At 38.5% G+C, this 20,751-nt stretch overlaps 2 protein-coding genes across 3 annotated transcripts in view; both read right to left on the bottom strand.

Moving 5' to 3' along the window:
* Positions 1–1,073: 1,073 nt before the first annotated feature.
* On the bottom strand, positions 1,074–8,495 carry LOC125240497. Its single transcript, XM_048148390.1, has 4 exons — positions 7,878–8,495; positions 4,536–6,996; positions 2,095–2,312; positions 1,074–1,232 (listed from the first exon to the last, which is right to left on the bottom strand). The coding sequence occupies exons 1-4, from the start codon at positions 8,493–8,495 to the stop codon at positions 1,074–1,076; spliced, it is 3,456 nt and encodes a 1,151-aa protein (XP_048004347.1).
* A 5,208-nt stretch (positions 8,496–13,703) lies between these two features.
* Positions 13,704–20,751, bottom strand: part of LOC125241965 (cyclic nucleotide-gated cation channel subunit A-like) — a 29,289-nt gene continuing 22,241 nt past the window's right edge. For both annotated transcript variants that reach the window (XM_048150682.1, XM_048150683.1), the window contains 5 exons: positions 18,376–18,521; positions 17,839–17,961; positions 16,494–17,399; positions 16,233–16,414; positions 13,704–16,114 (listed from right to left, as the gene is read on the bottom strand). In XM_048150682.1, coding sequence (XP_048006639.1) covers positions 15,823–16,114; positions 16,233–16,414; positions 16,494–17,399; positions 17,839–17,961; positions 18,376–18,521 — 1,649 coding nt within the window. In that variant the 3' untranslated portion in view covers positions 13,704–15,822. The remainder of the gene's footprint in view (positions 16,115–16,232; positions 16,415–16,493; positions 17,400–17,838; positions 17,962–18,375; positions 18,522–20,751) is intronic.

Here is a 20,751-nt window from a genome sequence, read left to right as displayed (position 1 = left end):
AGAATCACGAGCCCTTTTGATCCAGGACAAAAAAAAAAAAAAATATTATTTGCAAACTTTCCACTTGGAACAGTGTTTAAATTTTTTTAACGAAGTGGAATTTTTTTGGACGCTTTTACGTCTACGCACTGCAGTCGTACTTACCTATTGCTGCATCGCCACAATGAAGTATTTTCACGATTTAATTATTTCTTGTGTTTAAAAAATAAATAAAATAGCCTTTATTACTGAGAATTTTCTTACGCTTATTTTTGACATTGAGGTTGAGTTTCATATGTTGGTACTTTTATTTATATTTAATTAGATAGCTGTTCTTTTTGTTATATTTATTTTTTTTATTTTTTACATAAGCAATTTATAAATTAACTTAATAATAAAACATATTCTAAACACAAATCAAATCTTACAACTAAATATCAGCTAACACAAACAAACATTAATTAAAAAAAAAAACAAACTATATATAAAAAACTTCCCCCAATTCATTCGCCTGCGGGAAACCCCCCAAAATGCTGGCGACATTTCCCCTCTGAATTGCCAGCCCTATTCTTTGGGCAAAGAAAGAGCCAGCCCTGGGGTCACCTGAGACACCTACCAGCCGAACTGACACTTCTTTCACGAATTTTTTCGTGTCAGTCGACCACGGACCCAGTGTTTCGTTCTTAATGAACGAATACTTGCGTCGCTTGAGTGTCTGAGCCTGGTCCACGGCAGACCCAGGCTTCTTCGTAGACCCTTCAACGTGGGACGGGGCCAGCGTATCGACGCAGGTCGCGTCCCACGCTAAGGGGCGACCAAGGCTCCATGGCACCAGAGTGCAGCCATCAGGCCTTTTGCCATCCGCTGCTGAGAGGCCTGATGGCTCCAATGTCGCGGGAAGAGAGGCGGTGCTGAGGGCGCGGCGAATTAGGTGATTCAGAGAGGAATGCCTGTACATGCGACCGGCGCTCATTCTGCAATGAAGACCATGCCGTCCCATAGTATCCACCGGCTGGTCACAGCGACTGCAGGCGTGGGCCTCACAGATTTTCTGATTCAGAGAGAGATTCTGATTTTTGTTATTATTTATTAAATTAGGTCTCGTAACTCGGTGCATCCTGGCAAAGGCCTCCTCTAAATCTCTCCAGTGTGTCCTGTCCATGGTTTTCTTCCCATCTACAGAGATGTGGGCTTTTCTTGCGGCTGTATCCTCTGGGGTACCAGTTGGTGATTTCTTTAGGTACTCCACTTTGCTTGCGTTTAAATGATATTGAAATCCGTTTCTTAGTACTTAATAATCTCTGCCTCTTTTGCTTTTTATATCGTAACTATTTTATATCCACCATTCGTCGAAAGCAAAGAGGATCGAGTATTAAAGAGAGTTACTGTCAAAGTAAAATGTGTAATCACAGTGCATAGACTGCCATCTCTCGACAGAGGCTTAAAACTTTTGAACCTCAGTTTTGACAATTTGGGCCATATTCTTAGCTTGATATGTTTTAAAATGTCAAATATTTATATTAGCGCCATCTAGCCGAGCGTACCCCAAAGGTGTATCGCCATCTAGCTCACCGTACCTTTTTCTGTATGGTTTTGGGGTACGTTTTTTTCTTAGACTTTATCGGTCTATACGAAGTTTGTAGAAGAGCGGGTTTCGCGTTGGTTGATGAAAAGTCCGGAGAAGAGTAGAGATTATTCTGTTTATTTAAAATATTAAAATGTTATATGAATGTTATGTTATGTTATCGAATGCACCCGGCCACGACGGTTCTCAAAAGTGCACTAATTTTAGGTAAATGAAAATTGGCTAACATAGAGTAAATTGCTGACTGGGCACACGTGCCGCACGAGGCCCGGAACGTGTTGAAGGTGCATTGCACCGAACATCTTGCGGGGGGCAAACGATGAGATGAGATGAGTAAGAGAATGATACAAGGTGATTAAACAATCAGCTTAATACTATTCACTAAACGATGTTTTTCTTAAAATTGGGGAGCTTCCCCGGTCTATGTGTGTTGATTCACTCATCTCGTGTTTAGGACTTGTAATCACTTTCACTCGCGCACTGTTTATTTCTCCTTCACTCACACTTTTTGCTCGATATTGCGCACTAACACTACACTTGTTATCGTTACGGATGTCACCGGTGCTGGTGTGACGTGTGTTGTACGGCGTGGAGGCTGCGCTCGCGCTCGCTCGGGGCGGCGGCGGCGGCGGCGGCAGGTTCACCCGGCGTCTCACGGAGATGTTGCTAGCTGCTGTTGGTTCCTCTGAGTTGCTTGTGAATTCTGGAGTTCTTTGAGGTCTCCATTGGCAACGTTTTTTCCGGCAAACTAACGCAATTGCCATAATTGTTATTATGATCCAAAGGCAATAAATGGCAGTGTAGTGGTGTATATTATGCATGGAATAGTCGTTCTCGTCTGGGAGTTTACTTTCCTTTAGCGCTTTTATTTTTTCTTCTATATTTTTATCTTCTTTTCTTTCCTTGAAGTTTAAGCTGCTGTTTTCGAATTTTTCGATAGTGATGTTTATTATATGGTTTATTGGGTCGATTTCTGGTGTAGGTATACTATACTTTAAATTTGCGTTGCTTTGCATGTTCATGTGCGTATGAATTGCAAAGTTATCTGTTTTTACAATGCAATTCTCCTCGATGTAAATAATGTTAGAGCGTGTCAATGTTTGTGCTGTAACTCGATCCGTACATATTGTTCGAAACTGACACCGGTCGCAACAAAAATATAAATAATGATTTGCTTTTGATAGACTAGTCCACTTGTTCTGGCACGCGGCTATGCTTGTTTTGCATTGTAAATTCTTATTTTCGTCCTTTATGCATAAATCTTGATCCATGTTCATTTTATATATAGGTACTTTAAGGGGGCACATGTACGCAAACGGATCTCGTATGATACAAAGTTCGAGATCTTTTTCTTGTAGTGGAATGTATGCATCTTTCTGAAGGTTCATCGCTACGTATTTTTCTATGGGGACAACAGATATCATATTTCCGTCTGAACTATGCGGGACCGGAATAATGTTGTAAATATCATAACGGTCACGTGTTGTTAATGGGATGCGAATCTCAAATATCATGTATTGGTCAGTCATTCTTGCTTTCACTTTTAATACTTTGTAAATGTTTTGGAGGTTTGTTTGTGTGTTGTCAGTTGGTAGGGTAAGGTCGCTCGTAAGTTGACCAGATATAATGTTTAATTCTTTTTGTAGTTGTTCGGGGCTGATAATATGTATATTCATTTTATCGCTATAAATGTTAGTTAACGTGTCTAATAACATATCTTGGATTGTCCTAAGGTGGTTTAACAAGTTATTTGCTGCCATGGCGATCAATGTAAATTGAGATATGCTTTCTGCATCTGTAATTTCTTTCTCCATTGCAGTGTTGCTCTTTTCTAAAGCGATTAGATGCTGGTGTATTAATTTGTGTTGCTTTTGTATGGTATCTCTTGTCCTCTGGAGCATGTTATATTCGGCTTCAATGATTGATGTTTGATTTTTCCACATTGTGACGATGTGTTTTTCGTTCGCCTTAATACTATTTATGTCATTTTGATATTGTTGAGCAAATTTATCATCTAAGACTCCGAATAAAGTATTTGCTAGATTTCCGACACCGTTGAAAAATCCGCGTTTCTTTCTTGTTTGCTGTTTTAGTTGATGTCTTGATAATACTTTATTGTAATGTTGCAGTTCGTCGTGTGAATGACGTAATTGTAGAAGGATGACGTCACAGTGTGAAAGGCTTTTTACTTGTTTACAAATAGTTTCTAATTGTTCGTTGTATTTTCTGTATGCTGATACCCCTTCCCAGAAAGGGCTCATGTCGTAGTACGCGACTAATTTCCATTCGTCCCTAACTAGCTGCATTGTTCCTAGCCTATCGAAGTATAGGCCTTGCCCTTCGTTGACAGGTGTCATTTTGACGCAATTTCCAGTTGTCAAAAATGTTATGAAATAAAATAGCATCATCAATATTGTCGTCATGCAACCCCGTTTAGCTGGTTTTTTAGTTTTGTTTTGTGTCAGTTGTTTGGAGGGTTCATTTTCTGATTTTGTCTTTTCCAAAGGTAAGAGAGAGAGTTTAACTACGGGTCTTTTCAGTATTCCTTTTTCTGTCTTAAGTGTTACTACTCGTACATAACCATCTTGACCTGCGTGTACGTCTATTACCCTTCCGAGCGCCCATTTTCCTGCTGGTAAATTATCTTCGTGTATGACCACTATGTCTCCTATTTCTATGTTTTTCTGAGGATTGCACCATTTCTGTCTTGCTGTAAGTAGGCTTAAGTACTCAGATTTCCACCTTTTCCAAATGTCATTGAATATTTTTTGTGTCAAACTCCATTTTGTGCGTGCGTCCTCATATGTTTCCATTATTGTTACACCGGCTCTTCCTTGTAAGAAGTGGGCTGGGGTTAGTGTGTTTAAATCATCAATGTTTTCGGTGAGGGGACACAGTGGGCGGGAATTCAGGCAAGCTTCTAATTGGGCTAAAACTGTTGAGTACTGTTCGAAGGTAAGCTTTTGCTCACCCACTACACGTTTTAAATGGTGTTTCAAACTCCTCACTGCTCGTTCCCAGAGGCCACCAGCACTTGGCCAGGATGGGGCATTGAAATGCCACTCAATTTCCATCTCGGCAATGTCTGCTAAGAAGTTATCGTCGAACGTGTTTTGTATTTCCTTCCACTGTTGCTTTAATATGTTATTCGCGCCTATAAAATTGGTTCCTTGGTCTGAGTATAGGTGCTTTGGGGCTCCTTTCCTGGCGGCCATCCTTCTTAGAGCTGCCAGGAATGCTGAGCTTGTTAGTTCTGTTACGAGCTCTAAATGTACTGCTTTTGTGACCATGCAGATAAAAACTGCAATGTAACCTTTCAGTGTTCGACTTCCTCGCGTGTTACTAGCTTTTATGTCAACAAACCCTGTGTAATCCACTCCAGTGTGAAAAAATGGTTTTGCTTCGTTGACACGGGCGGCGGGTAGATCACCCATGAGTTGATACTGTTTTTGCCCATCGATCTTTTGGCATTTGACGCATTTTCTAACTTGTTGTTTTACTCTATTGTTTCCGCCCATCACCCAGTACTCTTCTCTCAACTTGCTTGATGTAATCTTGGCGCCTCCGTGAAGTGTTATGATATGGGCATGTTCTATTAGTAATGTAGCAAGACGTGATTCCTTTGGAATGATTTTTGGGTGTCTCATTTCGTAAGGTAAATGCGCTTCTTCGAGGCGTCCTCCTACTCTAAGTATATGTTCGTTGTCCAGGAATGGATATAACGAGAAAAGTTTACTCCTTGTTTCTACTTTGTTATTCCTGCGTAAATGTTCAATATTTTCTTCTAATTCTTTGTTTTGCACGCTTTTAATTATAGCTCGTTTAGCTTTTCGCAACTCCTGTAATGTTAGATAGCTGGGTAAGCGGTTTCGCTTCAAAGTGAATGCCCTCAATATGTAGGCTACGATTCTTGTTACTTTTGTAATTGAACTATATTTGTTTAATAAATCATGAATAATATCTTGCTTGTTATTGTTTTGGCCCACATTTGATACATAGGATTTTTTCTCCTCTTCTGTTGTATGATATGTTGGTTTTTGACAACTTTCGTGTTCTGGCTGGAAATCAGCTAACCATGTTGGTCCTGACCACCATAAAGAGTTGTCTTTTAACTGAGATGCTGTTTGTCCTCTGCTGGCAGCATCCGCGGGGTTTTCTGACGATTTCACATAACGCCATTGTTCTTCTGTCATCACCTGTTTTATTTGTTCTACGCGATTGGCGACGAATGGTTTCCAGCGGCTTGGCTGTCCTTGTAACCATCCAAGGACGATCTTTGAATCGCACCAACCAAACGTTTCCACAGTATGCTGTTGTAGAGATATTTTTATTTTTGCCATTAGTTTTGATAGAAGATGCGCTCCACATAATTCAAGTTTCGGCAGTGTTAATTGTTTCTTCTGTGGGACGACCTTTGTTTTTGCTGCGACCAGAATTGGTTTTGTTTGATGTTCAGTTCGTGCATATACTACACACCCATATGCTTCTAGCGATGCGTCACAGTACCCATGTAGTTGGATTACGTCATTCTGTTTACATAGCAACCATCTGGGTATTTTGCAATCGTTAATTAAGTGAATTTCTTCTTGTATTTTGGACCATTCTAAGTGTATGCCATCTGGGATGGGCTGATCCCATTGAACTGTTTGTTTCCATACTTTTTGGAATAAAATTTTGAGTTTTATGCTGAGCGGGGCAAGCCAGCCAAGTGGGTCAAAGAGTTTGGAGATGTCCGATAGAAGGGTTCTTTTTGTTGGTTTGTTTTTCTGCTTTTCAATTTTACATTGAAAAGTAAATACGTCTTCAGTTGGATTCCAACTTAAACCTAGTGTTTTAGATATGTCATCTTGTTTAAAGTTAATTGTTAGGTTTTGATTGTCTTGCTTGTTCTGTATATGTTCTAACACTTCTTCTCTGTTTGAGGACCATTTTCGTAAGTTAAATCCCGCTGTTCTTAACAAGTCGATAATGTCGTTTATCAGTTTTATTGCTTGCTCTATGGAATGTGAACCGTGTATAAGATCATCCATGTAGAACGATTCTTCTAAAATTTTGGAAGCTTCTGGGTAGTTTTCCTGTTCGTCACGTGCTAGCCTTTTTAGTGTCATCATGGCTAAAAAGCTTGCACTTTTTGTTCCGTATGTAACTGTTGTAAGCTGAAATGATTGTAGTATCCCGTGCTCGTCTCTCCAGATGATTTTCTGAAGGTGTTGGTCATCTTCATGCACTAAGATTTGACGGAACATTTTTTCTAGGTCAGCGCAGAACACAAACTCGTACTGTCTCCATTTTAATAGCAATGTTTGTATGTCCTTTTGTAAATTTGGGCCCCTGTACATTAATTCGTTCAATGAGTATCCTGTTGATGTTTTGCTAGACCCATTGTACACCACTCTATACTTTGAAGTTAAGGATTCTGCGCGTTCCACAATGTGATGAGGCAAATAGCATTCCACTTTGTTGTTGTTTAAGGAAGGTTTCATATGTCCTAAGTCACTATACTCTTTCATGAAAGCTTTGTATGCTTCAGCTAATTTGTTCTGTTTTTGGAGCTTGTTTTCCATGTGTTTAAATTGGGCTATTGCTTTTGCCTTGGACTCTCCTAATTTTTCTTGAAAGTTAGGTTTCATAGGAATGCGTACTTCGTATCTTCCGTCTACTGTTCTCTTCGTGTGTTCTTCAAAGTGCTTTACGCATTCCAAGTCTTCCTGTGATAAGTTTCCCTCTTCTGTTATGTCTTCCACTTCCCAAAACTGTTGTATCTCTTCTAAGTTGTTTATTATTATATTACAACGGTAGGTTTCCAGTTCTTCTTCGTCATTTCCGCTTAAAAGCCACCCAAGTTGACTCTCCTGCGCCAGAGGTTGGTACTCATCCTCACCCTTTATTTTACCATCTAGAATAATCTGCGCATTAATCACTGATCCTAGAAGCAGATCTACTGGGCGACTAACGTTGAAGTCTGGATCGGCCAAGTTAAGATTCTGTATTATGGACCATGAAGGTCTCGAAAATGTTTCGCTTGGCAGACATTTCACAACTTTGTTCATGATAAAAACTTTTGCGTTAAATGTAAAGTCATTGTAAATCGACATACATTGTATTTTAAGTTTGCCCTTACAGTCGTTCTCTTTCTCTCCCAATCCATATATAACTCCAGAACACTTATCTCGTTTTAAATTAAGTATCTGAGCGGCCCGTTCTGTTATAAGTGAAATTTGGCTTCCGGGGTCTACCAGGGCCCGAAATGTGTGATAGGTGCCATCTGCCGCTTGCACTTTCAATATGGCGGTAGCTAATAAAGTTCCACAATGTGATGAGGCAAATAGCATTCCACTTTGTTGTTGTTTAAGGAAGGTTTCATATGTCCTAAGTCACTATACTCTTTCATGAAAGCTTTGTATGCTTCAGCTAATTTGTTCTGTTTTTGGAGCTTGTTTTCCATGTGTTTAAATTGGGCTATTGCTTTTGCCTTGGACTCTCCTAATTTTTCTTGAAAGTTAGGTTTCATAGGAATGCGTACTTCGTATCTTCCGTCTACTGTTCTCTTCGTGTGTTCTTCAAAGTGCTTTACGCATTCCAAGTCTTCCTGTGATAAGTTTCCCTCTTCTGTTATGTCTTCCACTTCCCAAAACTGTTGTATCTCTTCTAAGTTGTTTATTATTATATTACAACGGTAGGTTTCCAGTTCTTCTTCGTCATTTCCGCTTAAAAGCCACCCAAGTTGACTCTCCTGCGCCAGAGGTTGGTACTCATCCTCACCCTTTATTTTACCATCTAGAATAATCTGCGCATTAATCACTGATCCTAGAAGCAGATCTACTGGGCGACTAACGTTGAAGTCTGGATCGGCCAAGTTAAGATTCTGTATTATGGACCATGAAGGTCTCGAAAATGTTTCGCTTGGCAGACATTTCACAACTTTGTTCATGATAAAAACTTTTGCGTTAAATGTAAAGTCATTGTAAATCGACATACATTGTATTTTAAGTTTGCCCTTACAGTCGTTCTCTTTCTCTCCCAATCCATATATAACTCCAGAACACTTATCTCGTTTTAAATTAAGTATCTGAGCGGCCCGTTCTGTTATAAGTGAAATTTGGCTTCCGGGGTCTACCAGGGCCCGAAATGTGTGATAGGTGCCATCTGCCGCTTGCACTTTCAATATGGCGGTAGCTAATAAAGTTTCACAGAATGTAGTCTGTGAAATGTTTGTTGAATAACCCATCTGCTTATTCGAAGTAATTGCATTTGTTGCATAAGTTGAGGTCGATGGCTGAACTGCTGATGTTGTATTTCTAGCACATGCCTCGTGCAATAATGTGTTATGTTGACCTGAACATTTCTGACATGTTTTATTTGAGTTGCAAGCATTTCCATTATGACTAAATAAGCAATTTATGCATAATGCCAGTTTATTGACCGTTAGGAATCTTTTTTCCATTGGCATCTGCAAAAAATGTCGACAGCTGTAGATTCCATGTTGTAGTTTGCATAATGGACATTTGATACCTGAAACGTGCATAGCTTTCGCAATAGTTACATTTCCACTGTTATTTTTGTTAACTCCACTGTTACTGTTGTAATAAGGTCGATTATTGTATGATTGAATAGGTTTCTTAATGTTGTTAAATGTCGACTGTTGAGTGTTTCCTTTGTTGTTTAGAGACTCCTGTTTTCGGCGAGATGCTTCTAGACTCGTGAATCTTCCTTCTAAGAAATTAAAGAACTCCTGTAGTACTGGTAACTCCCTCGAGTTTTTTAATGATTCTATGTAGTCTTTGTGTGTCTCAGCGTCTAGCTTTTGAGTTAAAATGTAAACTACTAATGGGTCCCACGTAGCAATATCTACTCCTAGATTTTTAACGGCATGCAAGCATTCCATTGCTGTGTCATGCAGTTTCTTTATTTGGGCTAAGGACGGTTGTTGCATGTTGGGTAGCCCAAATAATATGTTCATGTGGGAGTTGAATATCAATTTAGTATTATTGTATCGATTACTGAGAATCTCCCAACAAACTACGTAATTTTCCGAACTTATCTGAAGATGTTGAATTAGACGCTCTGCTTCTCCCTTAACTTTTGACTTCAAAAATTGCATTTTTTGAGCGTTTGATAAGGCCGAATTGTTATGAATTGCTTCACTGAATAAATCTTTGAAAGAGACCCAAGAATTGTAATTTCCGTAGAAGGTAGGGATGTCCAAAACTGGTGTTGATTTTACCTTATGTTTTACAGACCACACCTTTTTGTTAATATTTTTCTTCATCATGTTATAAGTATTTTCATGCATGTTAAACACACTTTCATACGCCGAATCACCTAGGGAACCCTCGCTTTCCATTTCCCAGTGTAAATTGTCGATAGCCGACCAACGAGCCTCCAATGTTTTGAGAGTATCCTCTAGCTCCCATTTCTCTGTTAATAGGTCAATCTGAATGTTATTCACGGTCCGCGCGAAGGCTTTTATGTTAGCCTGTTGTTTACGCATCATCTCGTCCATCTTACTTTCGGTTCCCCTCTGCTGTTTCCCAAATATGTTTCCTCCTACCTCGGCGACGGATCCTGGCGCATCGCCTTTAGCAGCCGTCTCTGCTTGTTCTCTGTTAACGGTTGTTAATGTGCTTGTACTTGAAGCGTTCAGGTCGGTCTTAGATTCAATGTTCTTCTCGGATAATTCTTGATACCCTGCTGTTAGCTTGGCGTGGAAAGTGGTATATGATTCCTTAGTACTCTCATAAATCCTGTTAGTAAAATACGAACTAGAGTGACTCTCTACCATACCCAACTGTTCATGGTTAAACTGGAACTCACTCCATAATAAGTTTAATGTGTCTAAACGTGTTTTAAAATATTCAAGCTTCGTTTTCCTGTCCGAACTGTCTTTTCTAAAGTTAGCGTAAGATGCCTCAATTAGACGTTGAATCTCCGCTTGACGCTGAACGTAGGCCATGTTGATTGATGAATATAAGTAAAATAAGGAAAGATCTTACTTGAATATCTCCTAGCGCTGCTCTGTTACTGCCAATACCACTACTGTTGTTGTTGAAACTCTGCTACTCCACTCCTTCAAACGCTGCAACCCTCACTCGTTGATTTTAAGTTCGTTCACCTCACACGATTATCAACCAAAGTATTAAACGCGCGAGATCCGGTTCGAAGGACCATGTAGAAGAGCGGGTTTCGCGTTGGTTGATGAAAAGTCCGGAGAAGAGTAGAGATTATTCTGTTTATTTAAAATATTAAAATGTTATATGAATGTTATGTTATGTTATCGAATGCACCCGGCCACGACGGTTCTCAAAAGTGCACTAATTTTAGGTAAATGAAAATTGGCTAACATAGAGTAAATTGCTGACTGGGCACACGTGCCGCACGAGGCCCGGAACGTGTTGAAGGTGCATTGCACCGAACAAAGTTATATAGGTCTTTGGTCGAAAGTCATTGTTTGAAAAGTCACTCTTTCGAGAGTTTAGAGTCAGTTTGATAAGTGGCCAGTACGTGTGTCATAATTATCGTAAGAGGATTGATTTGAAATAAGAAGTTCCGTTTTTATATCATAGGCGACATTTTTTTTAACCATAATACCTATTTGTAACTTGTTCATTTGTTAAAAAAGACGATAATCCGCAAAACTTTTATTTTAATATTAGGTACAAGACTTAAGCCTTTACCGCAATAAAGACATATTTGTAATGAGAAATCCGTAATTGAACCTATTTTTGATGTCCGCTTAGTAAATTCAACAGTCTTTAGTAACTTAATCGTACGAGTATGAGCTCAGTTATATGATGATTGAGTCCGACCGATTTCGGCTATGGCGACCACTTCGACTCCTAGTCAATGTTTCGACGCTCATGCGCCTGAAGATGGCTAATGTCCTATATTTGCAGCGAATCTCCGTGCACATTGAGAGCACGTAGGTAAGTACGCCGTGAACATACTCGTAATTATAAGATATGGCAGCAGGTGGGCGGGTCTTGAGCTCAGTTATATATATTTTGAACAAACCTAATACCTACCTAAAGGTAACCTATGTACCTTTCATATTATTCAAAGATAAAATTATCCGCCACATAAGCATGTGCTTAGTGAACTTTGGAAGTAAATCTGTTTGTACTAGGGTTTGAGATCCGGATATCCGGATATCCGAATTATCCGGATATCCGTCGAATTTGAGATCCGGGTCCGAGGTCTCATAGGATCCGGATAAAACGGATCCGTTAAATATGGGTATCTATCCACGCCAGAAAGAATTTTCGAATGAAATTTATAAATTATTTCCTGTATTTTGTCGCCTAAAATGTTTATTCACATTTATTTAATTCAAATACTCCAGAATATCAAGCTAGGTTATGTTTGGTACATTACGCCATGCGATGAATCCATTAAACTATATGTTAACAAACTAAATAAAATGAACAGTAAACCATTGTTTTTAAAACTTCTTTCGTTTCTAAGTGGATGCATCCCGCAGGAATAACGATAAATTATTAATTTTCTATAAAGCAGAAACGATTTCCATGGATGTTTTTAAGCTTAATGATGAATTAGAGATCATGGAAGTAATTAATATAATTATATACTAAGCTGAAGCTAATAAGCTGAATCCAGATCCAATTTTTTTTTTATTTAATAAGAGGGGAGGCATACTAACAGACAGGTCGCCTGATGGTAAGCGATCACTCCCGCCTATGGACACCCAAAACACCAGAAGGATTGGAGGTGCGCTGCCAGCCTTAAGGTGGTTTTCCACCGGCAGAGCGTGATTGGGCAGAACGGAGAGGGAATTGAAATCGCCCGGACCCTTTTCCACTAAAAATTGCCATTAATAGCCATCGCGGGCCTGCGCGAGCCTGCGCGTGCCTGCGCGTGCCTGCCGTAGATTGTAGGTTTCATACAATACTCTATGTCGAAAGCAATACGGTACATTTTTACAGTAACAAATATCTCAATTCAAGTCTCCCACATCCTCTTCAATCCGCGCCTCGAGTTAATTTATATTCTAAGTAAGAAGCAATACGGTTAATTTTTACACTAACAAATATTTCAATTCACGTCCCGCACATCCACGTCAAATCCACTCCTCTCCACGCTAAGCCACTTTTTGTCTCGCCCTGCCGATGGATAACTGCCATCAGAGTTAATTTATACTTTAAATCGGAAGCAATACAGTTCAGTTTTACACGAATAAATGTCTCAATTAAAGTCCCGCACATCCCAGTCAATCTTTACTGTTTCCACCAAAGATGCGCTGGGCGAGAATTGAAAATTTGCCATACAAATTTCAATTCCCTCCCCGCTCTGCCCATTCACGCCCTGCCGGTGGAAAACCACCTTTAGAGCTTCACTGAAAAGCGACTGGCAAATATCAAATAACATTTTGCACATAAGTTCAGAAAATCAATTGAAAATGGTACATGATAACTAAATATGTGTAACATATTTTACACGTCGAATACGTGTAACGCAATAAAATTATATTATTTTATTTTTTTTCCTACATCTGAAATTTCGCATGGATGTATTTATTGGCTGTGGTTACGGATAGACGCCTCAGTAAAACGAAGGCGTTAGTGAACAACACTAAATTACCCTGCATTAGCTTATGTATGTTAAACAAAAATATTGGCCTACTGTTTAATTTTATATGCTGTACTGTACAATGGGAGTGACATTAATTGTGTCGCTTAACTTCAAACTCGGGTAAATCCATTCTGCTTTTTTTATATAATCATCCTTAAAACCGAATCGATTTAGGCGAGTTTGAAGTTAAACGACACAATTGTATGTTAAAAGTTCGTCTAAAAAGTTAATGAAGCAAGAATAGACTATACTCGTATTTATGTCGTTTTGTGAGTTTAAATTATTTTATTTCGGTAACAGCGGTTTTGATTCGACGAAACCCCTATAAAAAGTGGCCTTTTCAACACGGATCCGTTTTATCCGAAATATCCGGATATCCGGATCCGGCAAATCTTAAGATCCGAAAAATCCGGATCCGAAAAATCGGCGGATCTTGCAAACCCTAGACTTTGTACCTATACTAATAAAGATACTTATAATATACATTTTATAGAATAAATAATAAATAGGTGTATGGAGCTCGACTTGTGAAGTTAGTTTAAAACCTGTTAGTTTAAAACCTTTAGTTAGCTAACCAATTGTCGTTGAATGAATTATTCTCCGATCTGTTTTCTGTTTGTTTCCAAGTGTTTTATTATAGTAGTCGTTTCGTTTCACTGTGGTGGCATATGGCGGGCTATGTTATTTTGTTGATTTACTTTAGTTAAACTGATGTATCAAATTGAAACTGATATGTAAACATTAATAAGGGATATTAAAAATCTTCATTGCTGTTGTTTCATATTTATTTCAAAACTCCCTTACGCTATGACGAAAATAAGTTTTCATTTAAATTTACAAATTATCCTCAAAGGTAATCTCTGCCGTCGCCCTTCGAGGTTAGTGGATAATATTATTTCAGGTTTTAGGTCATTGACAATCAATAAAAATATATCCTGTAAAACAATAAAGGTTCTTATAGAGACTATAGTCAAAACAGTGACGAAAAATGCCACGCAGTTCAAAATAAAATAAAGGGAAATTGGAAGACGCGCTTTTCTACAGAAACCATTTTATTTCCGTGGATATTAATACTTTGGAAAGTATAAGAGATTTGACAATAGGTGATTTTATCCAAAAGTATATAAACAAAAAATAATTATACTTTTACGGAGAGAACGGACTGAAGACACGCACACTGCACAGTGGCTCAGATATTTTAATATATTATTTTATTCGTGTAGTATTGTATACTTGATACTAAAGAACAATACATACTTGGTTAATTGAAATATCTTAAGGCAAACAAGATAGAAAAATTATACAAGGATAATTGCGGTGCAATTTCGACTCGGGGACAAATGTAACTGATCAATTTTTTCCATGTTTTTCAATGTTTGCATTATTAATTACAGTGTCCACTGGTTATATATGGTACGCGTGTTCAGTAGATACACGTGGAACTCAAATTATACGAACTCTACTCATACCGTGACACCTAGCTGAGTAAGGACCATTTAGCGCAACTCATAATTTTGTGTAATTAGTTTTAGTTTAAAATTGTTATACTTTAGAATGTATTTTGTTCTACTAAATACTTTTTCTTTCTTTCTTTCTTAATAGTGTAATTAGGTACCTAATGGAAAAAATGGATCAATTACAATTGCCCCCAATCCGGATTTGTCCCGCTGTACCTTACCATTATTTTATAACAATATGAAAATATTTTGACACTAACTTAATTAACTAGATAATTATATCTATTCGATCTATACTAAATACTAATACACTTTTATGATATCGTTTTAATAAATCAGAGTTTTCGTTCTATGATAACATTAATATTGTTGATATAAAAATACAAAATTTAGAATTTACATAAACATGGTGAAATGAAAATTGGTGAAATTATGCCAGAGTTCACAAAAAAATAGTTAGAACGACGTGCCAGGTTTACGATTTAAACGGATTCGATTATACATTACATGAGATGTCGGACGAACGTTTTCTATTGTATTGTGTAAGTCGCGACACTATACGCCGACGACTAAGCGCACTTGGCGTCAATCAAAGCGATATTGATGCCAATGAATCGGTACCATCCGTATGGACACAAACTATAATTACATACATTTTAAATACAATTAACGAGTATTTTAACAATCTTTAAAACAATACCATTGGAAAGGTAAGTCGTTACTAGAGAACTTAAAAATTTTATGATTCACTAATGATGATTATGTCATTAAATACCTATCTTATTAAAAATAATACTAAGTCTTTAAAATGTTACATATAAATAATTATTTCACTTGTTTCAGATATTAACATTTAAAACGTTCCAATACCTATAGTAAATGTAACGTCTCTAGTAATTAGATTGTTTTATAAACAAATTAATTAAATATGCAGCCGTATGCTGCCCCTCCCTTGTTTCTAATTAAAGCCACATTCCATTGACACTAATTTTCAAAATTATATTAGATAGATTTATCTTTAACTACAATTTTTATAATAGTTTTTGGTTTGTTCTCGATAACTAGCCGTACCAAAATCACGTTCCATTTCCAAACCCTTACATTTAATAAAACCCTTTCAAGGTATCAAAAATAACGTAGATTATATGAAAGAAAAAAAATATTGGGTTCAAAACACATGATGTTTTTTTTTTTAATAATTACCCTTTTTGGCTTTTAGTGAGAGTAGTCTTTGGGCGGTTTTTTAATGCGGAGTGATTTACTCCTTGGTTGGGCGGCAAGGTAGCTGAGGCTGGGCGTCCTCTCGACGCTCAGCGAGTGGCCGCGCTCGCGGCAGGCGACGGGCTTCTCCAGGAACACGGTGGACGTGCTCGGGGACATGCTCAGCGCCAGCTCGCTGCACTCGTAGCTGTCCGACATCCGAGCGATCTCGCTTCTTATTTCAGACCCGTCCGATGAAGTCCTATCCTCATCGTCGGTAATAACCTCACCTTCAGTGTCTACCACTCTGAAAAATCAATGTTTATTTATATAACGGTGTACAAATTACTTACAAATTCGCTTTGCATATACACTATCGCTTTGCGCAATTGCTACTAATTTGAGACAGATACATAAGAATATACCTCATTTCTATCTGACTGAGCTTTTGCTTAATTTTAGCTTGTTCTTCACCAATATCATTCAACAAGCCTTCTAGTCGGTTATTGAGTATTTCCACTGTAGTTTCCAGTTGGCTGACGGTTTCCTCTAGGCTCAATTGAGTATTTTGAGCTTTCTGGAAAACTTGCTCGTCGAGTAGACCATCCTATAAAATAATCGATTAGTGGAATATGGTTACATACACAAGGTAGGTGTTTTGTTCTTTAAAATGTCCAAGAAATTACCTTGCGTAAAAGTTGACATCCACGTTCAGTCAACGTAGTCCGGGCATCGGGATAGTCAGCCAAGGCTTCCCAAAGATCTCTTTTTCCCAAACAAAACAAGTCAGAATAGCCCAGTGCTCGTACATTGGCGGTTCTACGATTGCCGGTGCGATTTCCAACGATGTCCAAAACGCTTACTTCTCCAAAGACAGATCCGGCGCTTAGAACTGCAAGCACAGTTTTGCCATCGTCAGCCACTACCTGTAGACGTCCCCGTTTAACAATGTACATCTCTTTTCCAACATCTCCTTTGCGGCAAATGTAATCTCCGGGACTAAATACCTGAAGTCGTAGCTTTAATACAAGTGCTTCAAGAAGACCAGGCTCGCAATCTTGAAATATTTGCACTTTCCGCAGAGTCTCCAAGTGAACGCGTATAGCAATTTCGGCTTTAAGTTTATCAGGTAATGAAGACAGGACGTTCTCTTCGTCCAGGGCGCCGCTCTGAGCCCAAGTGTATGCAAACCATCTGATAACTCTCGCCTCCAGTTCCCCGCTCACTTTTCTGAATGCCATGTACTGTTTCACGCCATCCATTTTATTTTGAAATTCAACGCGAGCCACGTTCATGTTTGATATCATTGAACCGATATTACCTACAATCGTAGCAAAAATTAGGACGCCAGCAAGGAAGTCCGCAACAACAAATAAGTATTCCGGATCGATTTCAGGCTGAGGCGTTTCTCCTATGGTAGTGAGTGTTAGGGTAGACCAATAAAAACTATAAATGTATTGATGAGCCAACGTTTCGTTTCGTCCACCTGTTATGTTGTATACCCAGTTGTCGGTGCCGAATCCGATTGCGTAGCTTATCGCGAAATAAAGGCATGCATTCCAGTGAATTAGAACTAGAATGGCCATCACGACCTGAAATATTATTGTGTATATTCATTTTCATATCGAAAGGTTTATCGTGTAAAGTAAAAAGAAAGTCAATACCTAAGTATAAAATGTAAAATATATTTTTCAGTACAGATGGCGTTTTTTTTACGCACTAGTGCGAGAAGTGGTTCATTATATGCCAGGTCGAAACTTCGGAGGCTCATCTGTACTGAAAAACGTCGTACGATACACGTGCGAAAAGGAAATTCGTAACTCGTGTCGATTTAAAACACTCCCTTCGGTCGTGTTTTAATTTATCGCCACTCGTTTCGAACTTCCTTCTTTTCGCACTAGTATCGTAATGTACTATTATTACCTAACCAATTTCATTGTTTATATAATTCTCAATTCTTGTAAAATCAAGTTTACTTAGTAATTACTAATTTTAATTGTTTTCAAATACTTGCGTTATTCCGGTACTGACCTTGCAGATTCTGAAAGCGTTTGGATAGCTGGTGGCCGTCTCGGTGCGGTCGAACCACTCCCACATTCGAGGAAGGCGAAACAGTCGATTCATTCGCACAATAACAGGGCACGGTAAACGATCCTAGAACGCAAACAATATTGACATTTGTAACTGTAACGACAATGTTAAATAACGTGCACTGCTGCTATGTTTTTGCTGTCTTTATTTTGAGGCATTTTGTGCCGAATAACATAAATATAGTCTTGTTTTTGAGGTATGTACTTACTTAAAAGTTATGAATACAGTTATGGTAATGAAGTAAGTTACGTTTTTATATGAATATAAGTAAAAAAAAGGACTAATAATGTTACATTTTAAGACGACGAACCCAGGTAGATGCGGTGTAGCGGATTTCGTGATTCAAAGTTTCGCATCTGTCGTACCGCACAGTGGGACAGTGCTACATCGCAACGCGGGTTCTTCATCTAATAATCTAACATTAATTGTTATAAGAACGGGGGTAAATTGAATTAATTGAACCTGGTAGTTACTAACATAGTCACAGCTCTGCGGTTTCCACCAATAGTATGCCATGTCCGTGGGAAGCAGAGATATTAGGTCGTACCGCCAGGAATCTGTCTTGAGATAATGCTTCCTAAGTCTTGTAGCTTCCTTTACCATTAGACCGTGTTCAAGATACCCTGAAACAATGTTCTTTAATCAGGCCACAAAGAGTGAAATGATTAAGACATAAAGGAAAAAGTAAGGAAAACAATCGTTTGTTACCAAATAGCCTTTTATTTCTTTTAGTATATCAAGAGATAGAAGCGCTGGTGGCCTAGCGGTAAGAACGTGCGACTTACGATCCGGAGGTCGCGGATTCGAACCCCGGCTCGTACCAATGAGTTTTTCGAAACTTATGTGCGAAATGTCATTTGATATTTGCCAGTCGCTTTTCGGTGAAGGAAAACATCGTGAGGAAACCGAACTAATTCCAATAAGGCCTAGTTACCCTTCGGGTTGGAAGGTCAGATGGCAGTCGCTTTCGTAAAAACTAGTGCCTACGCCAAATCTTGGGATTAGTTGTCAAAGCGGACCCCCGGGCTCCCAGGAGCCGTGGCAAATGCCGGGATAACGCAAGGAGGATGATGATGATCATTAGATAGTGCACCATACTGTCATCTACATCTGTGTGTGATTTTAATCATTTATAAATTCATCGAGTTATAAGACAAACTCAACTTATTCATATATAAGTTCAATCTTGTATGTAGCTGTTGTTAAGCCTAAAGACACAGATAGTTGCATCTGTAGGGTAAATTATACGGCTATTGATGAACCAAAGAATTTCCTTTGGTAGGATTGGTCCTTAGGGCCCAAGGATGGATTTAAGAAGTGGGGCCACCGTGATTTTTGATGTTAGTTTTTTGAGGTTTTGGTAGCTTCTGCTCTGGAGGAAAATAGGGTCTCAATCTACATAGAGGCATTCATTATGCTACTATTCCAAGTTTGGTGCCATATCTGTATGACTTAAGGATGTCAAATACATTATAGGACTCATATGTGCACGAGAAAGATGTTAAACTACGTAAAATAAAATAGAAATAAGTAAATATTACAGTATTTATAAAAAAAATGTAACAACAAAAATCTAAAAAAAATGGCACAATGATTCCTGGGAACCTAGCCCTCGTCTTCCAATACCTCTAAATCCAAATCTATATCATCTTCGATGAGTGCTTCGCGTTCCATTACTCTGTAACAAAAAATAAAACAATGATTTTCCAAAAAAGTAGAAACAAACCGGCAAGCAAACTAAAAGCGAAAGTTATTCAAACACTAATATACCTAGAATTATCGCAGTTGCCATTACAGGTCTTGCATAGCATTCCATTCCTTCTCGTCTACAATAACAACGGCCTCTACAGCTGTTCTTACATCCACATTTTATCAGCTCTCATATGGACAACCCAGCACAGTATCTGGGATGCGGCGCGAGAGCTGGTAAAATGTGGATGTAAGAACAGCTGTAGAGGCCGTTGTTCTTGTAGACGAGAAGGAATGCCATGCACACTCCTATGCAAGAGCTGTAATGGCAACTGCGATAATTCTAGGTATAAGATAATTCTAGGTAGTGTTTGAATAACTTTCGCTTTTAGTTTGCTTGCCGGTTTGTTTCTCCTTTTTTTGGAAAATCATTGTTTTATTTTTTGTTACAGAGTAATGGAAAGCGAAGCATTCATCGAAGATGATATAGAATTGGATCCAGACGTATTGGAAGACGAAGGCTAGGATTTTTTTATTATTTTACGTAGTTTTAATATCTTTCTCGTGCACATATGAGTCCTATAATGTATTTGACATCCTTAAGTCATACAAATATGGTACCAAACTTGGAATATTAGCATAATGAATGCCTCTATGTAGATTGAGACCCTATTTTCCTCCAGAGCAGAAGCTACCAAAACCTCAAAAAACTAACATCAAAAATCACGGTGGCCCCACTTCTAAAATCCATCCTTGGGCCCTAAGGACCAATCCTAACAAAGGAAATCTTTGGTTCAGCAATAGCCGTATTCTTCGTTTTTTTGCCTTGTACAACTGCAACTAAGACGTTTGAATAACGTACAAGTACATAATTTTGCGCTATAGTTATAGTACGCTTTAGGTATAGATACAGCGTGCATAGTTTCTTTATAAATTTTATTATGTCATGCATCATCTTTTTAAAGTTGATTCTTTGTAAGTACTTATCTTCGAGCCTAAGAAACATGACAAAAGAATCGATCACAAGTCGCCAGTGCCAAACGAACGCAATGCAAAATGTACGGAAAAAGCAACAAGCCTCGGTCAAATATTTATCCACGTGTTAGCTAAATTTGATGACGTAAGGCGCGGTCGGTGTCGAATTTGTTGGTTTGTGAACTCGAG

This window comes from Leguminivora glycinivorella, chromosome Z (genome assembly GCF_023078275.1).
Source record: "Leguminivora glycinivorella isolate SPB_JAAS2020 chromosome Z, LegGlyc_1.1, whole genome shotgun sequence".
NCBI lineage: Eukaryota > Metazoa > Arthropoda > Insecta > Lepidoptera > Tortricidae > Leguminivora > Leguminivora glycinivorella.
This window is presented reverse-complemented; position numbering and strand designations above follow the sequence as displayed.